This window comes from Cyprinodon variegatus, unplaced genomic scaffold (genome assembly GCF_000732505.1).
Source record: "Cyprinodon variegatus isolate N-32 unplaced genomic scaffold, C_variegatus-1.0 Scaffold73, whole genome shotgun sequence".
In the NCBI taxonomy this organism is placed as follows: Eukaryota; Metazoa; Chordata; class Actinopteri; order Cyprinodontiformes; family Cyprinodontidae; genus Cyprinodon; species Cyprinodon variegatus.
Genome location: NW_015150526.1, coordinates 1,072,581 through 1,085,177, shown reverse-complemented (window position 1 = coordinate 1,085,177; position 12,597 = coordinate 1,072,581). Strand labels below are relative to the sequence as shown.

The window sequence follows — 12,597 nt, the reverse complement described above, 5'->3', positions numbered from 1 at the left end:
GCACTGTGGCTTCAGCTCCCTGAGAGGTTTCTGTGTGGTGTAACCGTGCTATTACCGCTTCACTTTCGTCAGCTTCGTGCTCACACAATAACTAACGTGTAAAATGTCAAACGCCAGACCTAAAACTCCTCTTTTTATTAACACAGCTCCCAAAGTTTATTTGGGAGTTTGTGTGAAACAAGAGGCAATTCCTGCACAGGAATATGAAGAACTTAACAGCAATATAGTCATTTTTATATCCTGTGTGCATATATGAATGTAGCACTCTTGTTGCTGTACTGTTTCACTGTCTATACTCTATACAAAAACCTGTAGCACTTATTAAAAGAAAACAGAAAGTGAATTGTGTTCCTGTTGTTTACTGCTATATCCACAATAAGCTAGTGGGATCTTATTGTTCCTAATAAATCTGATTTCTCCAGCAGATGCCGTCTTGAGCTCTGTTTTGTGTCTGTCTTTATTGATTCTCGGTCGCCTCTCAGAAAGTCAACAAGGCATGGAGAGAGTAAGAGCAGCTCAAAGGTGAAGAGTGGTGGATCAGCTACATTCTTTTGATTATCTGTTACATCTATCAGAGCCCTGTGTGAGCCTGATCATGTCAAGGCGACAGTCTCCTTGTGAAGGACTGTGCAGCAGCAGCAGCAGACATCAAAGCTGTCCCCAAACACTGCTGCATTTGTCATCCTTCCCCTCCTCAGCTGCTAAACACCAGAGTATTGAACCCCCTCACCTATATAAATGCCCCCAGGCCAGGTTTTTGTACGCCCTCTTGCCTCTGCTCTGATCACACTTGTCTTCAAAGGCTGAGGCCCTCTCACTGCTCGTTGGATCATGATGCAGTGAAAACTAATGTTGAAAGAGCCGAGTGGGCGCAAGAAAATGAGGGCCAAGTAGCAGAGACTGGAAAAGCAGGGATGGGTGTGTGTGCAGCAATATCCCCGAGGATACCAACTGCAGAGTAAAGTTCATTTGGAGTGAAGACGCCCTCCATCCCTCCTCCTCCTCCTCTCCAGCTCGCACCATGCATATAAAATGCATGACTCGCCCTGAAAACGAATTTTAAATCAGGTCTTGGACTTTCAAAAGCGAGTCCGGTGTGGGTGTGGATTGGGAATTTGTAGGTATAGAAAGTGAGAAAGATGGGCATTGAAGAGGAGGAGGAGGATGAAGATGTGGTGTTGAAGCCCCCCCTTCCCCTCCATCCCCTCCTTCTGCTTTAGGGCTACAAGGTGCGAAGGAGGTTTTCCCAGAGCTGCATATCACAGGGGAGAATAGGAGATCAAAGCAGATTGTCAAGAGGAAGCCTGGTCCTGTTTTACCCCTCATTTGGTAGTCCATCTGATCTTCGCTCCCTCCTCAAATTAACAGCCTTAAAAACTTCCTGTGAAAATCTCTTTAAATTGATTTAACAACTTGGAAACCATTAAAATAATGCTGAACTGTAAATATTAGAAAAAAAAATAGAAAAGAACCTTACACCAGGATGGGAACAGCTTACAGGGGTGGACTTAGCTGCTGAAGGCGTGTGCTACAGTGTCACCTTGTGGATGATGATATGCAAACACATAATATTTATTTGGATTAACTTCTATGCATTTTAGCAGCCCTGAAGGGGTGAATCACAGAGGACAAACTTCCTCAGAATAATAATAGGACATTTCCTTTCTTTAACCCTACAGTTCAAATGTATATTTCAAATATAATTCTGTTAGGTTTTGGCAAAAAAACAGAAAAAGAAGGAAAAATATTGAGCGTTTACCAACCACAGTTTGGCAAAATATGAGTCACTGAAACATCTTTAGGACTGTGTGCTATGAGTAAGGCTGATAGCTCAACAGCTTGACTGCTTAGCTGTCAGTAGCTGGCGAAGCATCGACTCCATCAGAGAATCTTTATCTCTTGATACAGTAATCTGCAGGACAAAGACGACTGGGGATGAGTCTGTGTGGGGTGTCTGCCAGCTGAAGCTGCCTGGCATCAACACCCAAGATGTGTTCAAGCTATGAAAGGATAGGAAACTCTGAGAACATGCAGTGTGATGTTTGTCTACATTAGTGTTGGGATGCTGGGTAAATATTTCTCTACATAACAGAGTAATAATTGTTAATCCCACTAGAGGAACACTTGATTTGTCTGTTTTTGGATTTTAATACCCTGACACACTGAGTCCAAATACCAGTTTTATGTATTTTTTCCCACCACACATATTAAAAACTTTCATGATATGAGAACAACTCAAAAAAGCAATAAGATATAAACCTAATTTCTGAACTTTTCTGTTCTTACCCTTTCTTAAAAGATCCCAGGACATTTAAAAAAATCCCCTTTCCTGTCAGCCTACCTTACAATAAATGAACCACTTTGGCCGTAAAAACCTCTAAAAAATAAAATAAAAGAAAGCAGCAGCCTAAAGAAAACTGACTGTGTGAAAATATAGCTCACTGATTTCATTATCAGCAGCCACACCTGGGCCTAAAGAAACCGCTAAACTGAACCTGTCTGACAGCATGAAGTAGGCTAAATGAATTTAAAAGCAAATATAAATCTAGAAACTTTGTAATATTCATAAACCCTAAAGATTATTTTCTGAAATGTTGAAAAAAATTAAAACAGATGAAAACTTAGCGAGTGCAGAACATTGGCCCCACTGCTAAGAAATTACCCAATATTATTTACGCTATTATGCTTGCACTGATGAAAATACCCTCACCTTAGCATGCTAAATGCTTAAAGTAATTGGTGTGGCAGGGTAGTTGGAGATGACATTTGAATTGAGAAAGCTTCCTGGGGGTGAAAAGAAACGTCTTCAAACCTCGGAAAGCAAGTCCAGTGGATTGTTTATAAACTTTTACAGAAAGATTGTTGGAGATATTAACTTCCACCAAGGAGGTCATGATTTTAGGAGATTTGTGTCTGTCTGTCTGTGTACAGGATAACTGTATATATTAATTACGGCTACCAATGCTGAGCATCTATACCTGCTGTATAACTGTTCTATATGAATTTAATTGAAATTATCATTTAATCAGAGGTGTCCGTCATGCCAATGAAAAATCAAAACTTTGTTGATGATCCAGATCATAACTGGACACAAGATTTTTTTTAAAGCATTCTTTAATATGGGGATAGTGATTTATGCAGGAAACAAACAGATCCTCCCCTAAATCAGAGGGCAGCAGTGACTATTGACCGTTTCAGCATCAAATTAAAAAAAGTCATGATCCATACGAGTTTTAGCTATAGGTGTAAGTTACAATATGAGGCAGAATTTGCTGCCTGGTGGAGGTCTGCGCTCTCTGAGCGCATTTCTTGATTCTAATGATTTCAACTCATACACTTAAATAAGCTCATTGTAAAAGGAAGCTCTTTATTACTTTAGCGATAGTTTCAAGGTGTTGCTTTATTGTNTTGCTATCCCCTAAACAAAAATCGCAAAGTTAATCTGCATAATAGATTGAATGCAGACCAATCGCTTTAACTGTATCAGCAATGTCCTGTCAGCAGTGATGGACAAGGTACTCAACTGTACAGTAGTACTTGAGTAAAAGTATTGATACTCATAGTTAAATCTTACTCAACTACAAGTAAAAGTTACTTAGTCAAACATCTACTTAAGTTAAAGTATTACTCACTTTTGGAAATACTTGGATTTAAAAGTAGTTGAGTATTCAAAAATAAAATAAAATTTCCAATTTTGGCACATTTCTTTCTAATTTCCAGAGCAATTTTAACCTTTTAACTTTCATGAACCACCTAATTTATCGATGCATTGAAACACTGCTACAGATTCTAACTTTCAGCATAAAAATAGCACAAAATATAAGGACTGCTATTTTGATTATTATTTCTCATTTAAAAACAAACTAAGAAGAGAAATGGAGCATCTTGATTCTCCTCATACTATGGAATAGATATTTAAGGTTGAATCTGTAACCACAAACAAACTACAACTTTGCTTTGTGAACTCTTCCCACATGGCAACCACTAATGCCTTAATAAAACTAATAAACAACAAATATTATCTGCCATAAGATATGAGAGATTTGTGGAACGTCATGCAAATTTCTACAACAATGGTGTCCAAATGTAGTCCTAAGGGGTACTATCTACCATGTGGAAATTGCATTTCAAGAACAAAAAACAGCAACAGTGGAACTTCCTCAAAATGTCATGGAGTAGAACGTATAATATTTGACTATGAAATGTTGTGGAGGGAAAGTTATAAGTACTTCCCATAAAATGTTCAAGTAAAGTAAAGATACTCAAAAAAAGCAGTTGTACTTTGTTATTTCCAGTGCTGCCTGTCAGCAACTATATATCATCATAAAGGACTACGTATTTGTGTAACTGATGTATTATGTATGTATAGATTTTTAAAATTTCAATTAAATTCAATTCAGTTTATTTCTATAGCGCCAATTCACAACACATGTCATCTCAAGGCCCTTCAAAGTTCACCAGATCATACAATCAAATTGATTCAAAGTTTTCTATCTAAGGAAAACCAGTTGATTGCATCGACTCACTGACTCGAATGCAATCCCTCACACTAAGCATGCTTGTAGCGACAGTGGAGAGGAAAAACTCCCTTTTAACAGGAATAAACCTCCAGCAGAAACAGGCTCAGTGTGAGCGGCCATCTGCTGAGGTCGACTTGGGTTCAAGGAGACAGAAGCAGAGATTCAAAAAGCAGCTGTAAAAGGCGGCCCCGTCCAGGAAACACACAGCCAGGCAGACGAGCTCCGAGCCAGCTCCCATGTCAGTAACTACAAGGTTGAGCCTGAATAATGCACAGATAAATACTAGATGGATGTTGACAACTTGCAAAGAATAATAAGAAAAGTAAAAAGGGACAAATTACTCGGCTTTTAGAGTACATTCAGTGTCTGTTTATTTTTCTGCTCCCAGAAAAATAGAAAAAGTCAAAACAAACATTCATTCTGCTGAAGTGTAGTTTGTCATGCTTTGCACATTTACAGTACATTTTGATTCGATACAAAGTCTCTCTGAATTAGACATACTGCCACAATATATGTACAAAAATAACATTCAAACTGAAGTATCTTTAGATATGTTAACACATTCATAAAAATAAAGCTTTCTGTGACGTCATCAGAGAACAATCTCATTTACACAAGAATGAGATGAGTCCTGTTGCGATCCAGCTGACACACACCAGCAGCTCCACCTGTTTGTGTGAAGCTTCCATAACAGCCGGGAATAAACAGTATAAATGACTTTTTAACCCCTAAAAAGTAAATGTTTCAATCTTACGTTTATATTACAAAAAAAAAAAGCACTCGAGTCACACAGTGAGAAACTAATGCAAAATGCTGCACAAAAGGCACAAAAAACTGCGCACTGAGTGATTTTATGTTGGCATTGGCAACGGTTCTCCTTGCTGACAGCAGCTGTCCAATCTCTGTGGATGAGGATGTAGTTGTGCTGCTAAAACACTTTGGTACAATGGATGTTAAAGTATCAAAACGTGACTAAAGTATAAAAAGTGTAGGATGACAGCTACATGATTTTAACTACTTAAAGCCCAGATCAATCTGAAAATGTTCTCCATTTCCCATAAGGTTGTTGCATTCATCGGCGTGTGTTTGCATATTGGTTTGTAATGCGTGTGCATTGGATCAGTGTTTAAACTGGAAAAAGAAAAAAAAAAAAAAGAGAGAGAATCCATTCCTCAGTGCAAAAAAACTTCACTCCACTTCACTCAGCTGCACATGACTTTTCCGAACCGCTCCAGAATTTCCACATCAGCTTCAAACAATACAACTTAAGCTGTAGATGAATTCACTTCGCCCACTAAAGCTGATGCACCACAAACTCATTCAGTCAGGTTCTCCTCCTTACAGGCATCTGCAACGACAGCAGCAGAATGTAGGCATGAACATCGATCGGAAATTTAAAGATTTGTCAGTTTCCTCAATAAGAGTATAACAATCATGCATGTAAATATTAGACGCACCAATCAGGCAAAATATTAGCACCACTAGTGGAACATTGTTTAATGCATTCAGCAGCATCACTACAACACCAATGCAAAATAGAGACACAGCAGAGACCTGGACTGTCCAAAACTGCTGGGTTGGATTTTAAAGTTGGTGGTTCAGGCCAAACGAGAAGCTAAAACTAATTTGAAAGCTGAAATAAACGTTCTGTACTTTGGTGTGCTTTTTGGGCAAACTTCCTCGTTATCTTGTCCTGTAGGAACATAATGTTTCTGCACGGATAAACAGGGTGGGGGTCCTGCAGACCTTTACACTTTATCGTTCATCTGGTTAAACCTCATTACCCAGAAGCCCAGACCTCCCCTGGCCTATTTGCTTTTTGACTGGGCTGCCATTTATGGACTCAGTGTCCTCTGTATGAACGGTACTCCTTTGAAACAACATCTTTCTAGGATGCTGCAGTCAGGATGTTGGACAACAGAAGAGCAGGCACCAAAAGGTAAAAAAAAAAAAAAATCCTTGCGATTTTCTACAACATATATAAAGAAACTACAAACTGACTTGTTCTTAATGTGTTTCCTTTAAATTCGTACCCGGAGGAATTTGAGCTCCAACAGAGATAACCAGGAATTACACTTTAAAACAATGGAAATCTAAATAAGTCATTTTTTCTTAAAATATGTGTGTTTGTTCTTGAATTGAGGAGGAAAGTGAGAGACTTTGCAAATGGAATTAGACAGTTTACATTTAAAATAAGAAGAATACAATTGCATTGTCTTATTTCAAGCGCATTTGATCTTATTTTAAGAGTAAAACTACTCTTTCCATTGGCAAATCATCTTATTTACTAGGGTTAATAAATTTGAGAAAGAAATTTTTTACTTATTTCTAGATCATTTTGCAGTGATATCACTAATTCCTTCACAATGATTAGACTATGAGACTAAATCAAATTACACCCATGTTCATTCTGCAAATTCCCACAAGGTTTTGCTTTCAAATTGTAAATAACTATTTCAGCAATGGTTTAAAACCATATAATATCACGTTTAATAAGAGTAGAAATATAAATAAATATAAATATATTTTAGATGGCAAACATAATGCAAATGAAAATGCAAACTTCCTCAAACATTTCCCATGCAAAAAAAATAAATAAATAAATAAATATTCAGTGTAATACATTTTAAAACCCTGAGACCATTTCCAGCAGACATGATTTTTGGAAGATTCACTGCAAAGAGGAATTTCTCTAGTTTTTAGGACGGGAGGAGCCCTTAAAACTACTCTGATTCCTGAAGAAGCAGCCGGGACGAAAATGCAAGGCAATTAAGTTTTATGCTATTGCTTCCCAATTCTTGAGCACCAAAGGCCAAAAAAATCCAAAAATAGAAGCAGCAGTTTGTAAAAAGGAGAAAATTATTTAAATTAATCCAAAACAACTCAACTAGAATTACATGAAAACAATTAAAAAGACTGTACTTTAGCCAAGTTAGTTTTTTTTAAATGGAGCCCCAGACGCTGCTGTAGGGTTTGGTTAACAGAGCTGATGGATCCTGTGTTGAATTAATGAGTGCCTGCATGCACACGTCTTCTTCGATGTGCATCGCACCAACTCTGATCTGATGGGCTTTAAGGCCCCGTAGAGCTGGTTAAAATTCAGCTAGCTTGTTATTTTCTTCTCGAGCACGTCAATGCCAAACATACTGCGCATCAAAGGGCAGCCTGCGATAAACAAAATGCAGCCATGGACGCTACAAGCTTAAACCTCCGGGAGCAGAATTCTAAAAATGGGAATGGTTATTTAGCAAGAGAGAAACTATAAAATCCATCAGTTATAGATGTTTTTTTAAGAATTTATTTCAGTAAAATGCAAAGAGTTAAGTTGCGTGTAAAAACAATTAGCACTTCTGTGCAAAACACGATCCAGCAGGACAAGCAGAAAGTGGGCAGGTACCATGCCTCCGACAGGCCATGAGTCAAACAGGTGCTATTCCTACCTGGGGCAGGGTTAGAGCATTGGTGGCTAGGGGAAAGCTCGGGGTCCGGAACAATGGGAGGGAAGGGGGGGGCAATTACGGCTACCAATGCTGAGCATCTATACCTGCTGGGCTGAGCACCAGAGCCTGGAGGATGTCTGAAAGGGAAATAATGCCCTCAATACTGGAGCGCTCATCCACCACCACCAGCCGATGGACCTGAAACAAAGGAGATGAAGCCTCAATCAGTTTCAGGCCGTTTCTGACTCACTAAATGCAGAAACGGGGCTTCGTGTCTCACTTCTGCTTTGACTATTCTGTCCACAATGGTCTCCATCGTTTCCATTTTGTGGCACTTAACGACTCCTTCAAAGTACTGCGAGCGATGTTTCAGGGCCTGCGTCACGCTGATGTCCAAGTTATTGTACGTCTTCTCTGCAGCCAAGTTCTGCAGCAGAGGGAGGAAGAGTCAGAACAAGGGCAACTAGCACGGGAGAAGCATACCTACAAGAGTATACTTACAATTACATCAAACTTGGAATAAATATCAACAACTTTGCCTGCAAGAATAAAAAAATAAAGAATTGTTAGGCCAAAATCCAATATGATTATTAATAAAAAAGGTTTTGATCAGTTGTGATTTGACCTGAGTCATCCACCACAGGCAGAGCAGATATTCGTCTCTCCACAAAGATGTTGAGTGCTTTAATGATGGGCGTGTCAGGGTGGATAAAAGCAATCTCATGGTACGTTCCGATACCCAGCTCACCTAGGGTCTGCTTCATGAAAGCTGGCTTTGGCATTTCGCACATCTGGGCATTAAAAAAAAAGAAAGAAGAATGACCTAAAAGAAGGAAAGTAGACCCACTGAACACACCACATATTTCTAATCTAATCAGAACCAAAAATGGGATTTCTTCAAAAACAAAAGAATCAGAGGTGGACAATCCAGCTTCAGACACTGAAAGTGCACTGAGAAGATTTTCAGCCATATGTTTTTCCAGCTCCATAACAAAGTCAGTTCCAATATGAGCTCACCTGGAGCTCTCCATAGCTTGACTGCATGCTGGAGCAGTAGTTTATTCATTTACCGTAATTTAATGTATAAGACACACCTGAATATAAGCCGCAGACGCTAAATTGCATGATTTGTACATATACAAGCCGCACCAGACTATGTTATGTTTAATTACCATATGGTTCGTGCACAGAGAGGATTGTCGGGAAAGAGGCAACTGTTTGGGGGAGCTCCTATTTATTAACATTTCAACACAATTGAATTGAGAGAATTCTTCCTGCTGGCGTCTCCAACATCTCGCCATTGAACTCTTGATTCCAAGGTTACCTGCAGCGGTTCCATTTCCTTCGTTTACTGCCAAATTGACTGCCTTTAACTTAAAAGCTGCATCATATGCATTTAAACGTTTGTTTTCCATAATGAGTGTGTCACACAAACTGTCTTGCGCTCGCAATGTCCGTCTTCCTCGGAGGCTGCTTCCGGAGGACGCTCGCATTCCTGCACGCTCAGTTACTTGTGTGTGAAGCAAATGAGACTTCAACATGGTGGATGGTAAAATCCATAGATTTAGGTACCGTATTACCCTATTGGCCGTTAACCGTAAAAGTCCAAAGATAAGCTGCATTGTTATATAAGCAAGGTTGAAAAATGGTTGAAAAAATGGGGAAAAAGTCACGGCTTATAGTACGAAGATTACGGTACTTATTAGGGCAAGAGATACATCTAAATGTTGTTGGACAAGTTTTGAGTTTAAGACCCCTGGTTTAAAATTTATATTTTCCTTACCTCAGCAAATAAAAAATAAAAAAAATAAAAAAAGAGTCACTGTTAAAGAATGTAAATAGGAAGTTAAGTGGAAGAAAGAAATGCACTCAGAAATGCAGCAGAAGCAACAGGGATAACCATTGCTATTAGATGAGAGCCCAAGATGCTGGAGGGAGAGACTTCCAAACATAGTGATGATTTAAGGAGCCAAGTCATGTGCTGGTGTTAGTCCACTATGTTAGCTCAAGGATCTAAAACACATTTGCACCAGTATTTAATGATTTAAAAGTGACAATGGATTTACATTTACAAAAAAAAAATAAATAAATTAGAACTGTAAGTTTACTGTCATTTTTACTCTTTTTCAAGGCTGCACTTTGAAAAAAGATGAAATTGTCCAAAATTTTTGTCCAAATTTTTTTTGTTTTACACACGTGTAAACAAAATGACAAATAAAATCTGTCTAAGTCTAACATAGTGTAAAATGCAATCTGTAAAAATACTAAAAATATAGCACTATAGCCCAGGATGATTTCCATCCTCGGTCTCCTGCCGGGACCAGCCCAGACACTCCGCTCCTGCAATATTTGTATTCTGTTGTTAAAACAAGGATTAAAATACATCTCGCCTCCGAAACCCCCCCAAGAACATCCAGATCTATTATAGATGCTGGAATAGAGTTCCAGGTTTAAAAGCATGGTAGGAAAATACTGCCTATCCAGAGGAACCTACTTAGATTGAATTAAATATTCTCCTCTGGAACTCGCTCTTCTTGATCTGTCTTGATTCTAAATAACTAATTGTTGCAAGGGAAAGGGTGCTAATGATGAGCTTTATGGAGAAGCGGATCTGTTCTTCTTATTGTACTCGTTAGCTGTCCGCACTGTCAACAATACCAATGCCTGGGTTAATGATTCCATTAAACCCCCCAAAAAATGCTTAAAAAAAGTTAAATGTTCTATCTCTGTTTAATGCCAAAATTTATTTCACTTATTGCACTGAATTACTTAAATTAACTCTTTAATGAAACTAAAATTTTTCAAGCTGCACCTGCAGAGTATTGATCAATTTTCACATTGACCACAAGGGGGAGCCAAGCATATGAGACTGAGACACAGCAGGAGGAGAGAGCAGGGAAAGTTTAGAGTCTGACTAATTCAGCTCTTAGAGAATAACTGTAACCTTGTGAATGACACATGAACAAAGAGCCTTTTTTTTGGACTTACAAACAGCTGGAGAAACTTTAGGATCCTCTTATGTGTGAGAATATAAAGTGCATTCCCTGTAACAGGGTCGATGACAGGCAGGCGGTGAATTTTATTTTTGATGAGGGTGTATACTGCATCAAACAGGCTGGAAAAAAGGGAAAACAAAAGAAACGAGTCACAACTGCAGCAGTTCAAGATGAACAAATAAAAACAATGAAAGAAAATGTTTAACAGGAGGACGTTTGAAGAGAACCTTGCTTCTGGTGATATGTTAACAAGAGGTTTAAACGTTGCTTGAAGATAAACCTCTGAGAGTAAGAAGAGAGAACAACAATGGGTTATTAAACTCTTAGATTGTAAGAAAGTTAGAGCAACAGTTGAAGGTACTTACCTCTCCACGTCTCAAGCTTGTGTTCCTCTAACTCATAAATTTGCACCTAAAAACAACAAACCAATCTCAATTAAAAAATTAAGGACCCAAAGGAGAATATTTAAAGGTAATCTGTCGATGAAACCCACCAGTGGTGATTTATAGTATCTGTGCAGTATGATGATGAAATCTGTGATTGTCAGCATTCCTGCAGTGAAAACAGATCAAGTCAATAAACACCTCGGAGCCAACCCTGCAGGCACAGTGCAGATGAAACGAGGGCGTGGTTCATTCAGCACAGCGCTGCTTCCCCCTTTGCTTGTTGACTTGACATTCATTATTCATCAGAGGCCGTCCAGCAGCAAAGCTAAAAACAAACTCAATCCTCAACCAGCTCCCCTGACTCCACAGAACAAAAGATGTTACTTTATCGTTTCTACACTCACTATAAATGAGTCATCGCTGTGCTTTAATAGCTCGATGCTGCTTCGACTCAATAGGGCGTCATGGTCTGCAAGCTCTGACCATCAACACACAGCACAGCCTCGTTGTTAATTTATAGCAAACCAGAACAGCAATGACATTTTCCAGCTTGGTGAAAGGAAATAATTAAAAGATCCAAATGAGGCTTAAATAATATATAGACCTAAAGGACAAGAGACAGTTTTCATTAATGTTTTAATGCTGCTTTCTGTCCTCCAGTGAACTAAAATAAATGTTTGCAAGGAGCAAAAGGCATCCATATTCCATGATGAAGTTTTAACAAAAACACATTTTCTCCACCTCAGCCAGAAAATCCCCTCCATGCAATCATTTAAAGGTTACTTATCGCAAGTCTAAGGACACGTATTATATTCTTACTAGGGCTGCAACTAATGATCATTTATTTTCTTATCGATTAATCTGTTGATTATCTTTTCATTTAATCTGTTAATAATCAGAGCGCAACAGGTTCTTAAAAGAAGATTTTTTACAGATTCAAACCAAACGAAACTAAAACATTTCTACTTGAGGAGTTATGGATAGAACATATTGACAGATGAAAACCTCTTAATATTCTCTCCTTTTTTACATACCCAAATGGAAAAGCAAATAATTTAGGAACTGTAAGCCCAAATTATATATATATATATACTGTAAATTCTCTAATATTGGCCTGTATTCCAATAGCGGCCGGGTCTCTAATATTGGCCGGTCTTGCTGTCAGAGGAGGTAAATAATGGCCGGTCTCTAATACAGGCCGGGGCTATAAACGTTTTTTCTGGGCATACCTCAACATTATACTTGTGGTAGTAAC

At 38.6% G+C, this 12,597-nt stretch overlaps 1 protein-coding gene across 7 annotated transcripts in view; it reads right to left on the bottom strand.

The window, feature by feature from the left end:
- Window positions 1–4,861: 4,861 nt before the first annotated feature.
- Window positions 4,862–12,597, bottom strand: part of LOC107083377 (5'-AMP-activated protein kinase subunit gamma-2-like) — a 44,112-nt gene continuing 36,376 nt past the window's right edge. For 6 of the 7 annotated variants that reach the window (XM_015372563.1, XM_015372564.1, XM_015372565.1 and 3 more), the window contains 9 exons: window positions 11,450–11,508; window positions 11,322–11,367; window positions 11,184–11,238; window positions 10,949–11,075; window positions 8,586–8,751; window positions 8,462–8,499; window positions 8,241–8,387; window positions 8,065–8,158; window positions 5,811–5,868 (listed from right to left, as the gene is read on the bottom strand). In XM_015372563.1, coding sequence (XP_015228049.1) covers window positions 5,837–5,868; window positions 8,065–8,158; window positions 8,241–8,387; window positions 8,462–8,499; window positions 8,586–8,751; window positions 10,949–11,075; window positions 11,184–11,238; window positions 11,322–11,367; window positions 11,450–11,508 — 764 coding nt within the window. In that variant the 3' untranslated portion in view covers window positions 5,811–5,836. Of the gene's footprint in view, window positions 5,869–8,064; window positions 8,159–8,240; window positions 8,388–8,461; window positions 8,500–8,585; window positions 8,752–10,948; window positions 11,076–11,183; window positions 11,239–11,321; window positions 11,368–11,449; window positions 11,509–12,597 lie in introns of all 7 variants that reach the window. The other variant, XM_015372561.1, reaches the window with a different exon arrangement.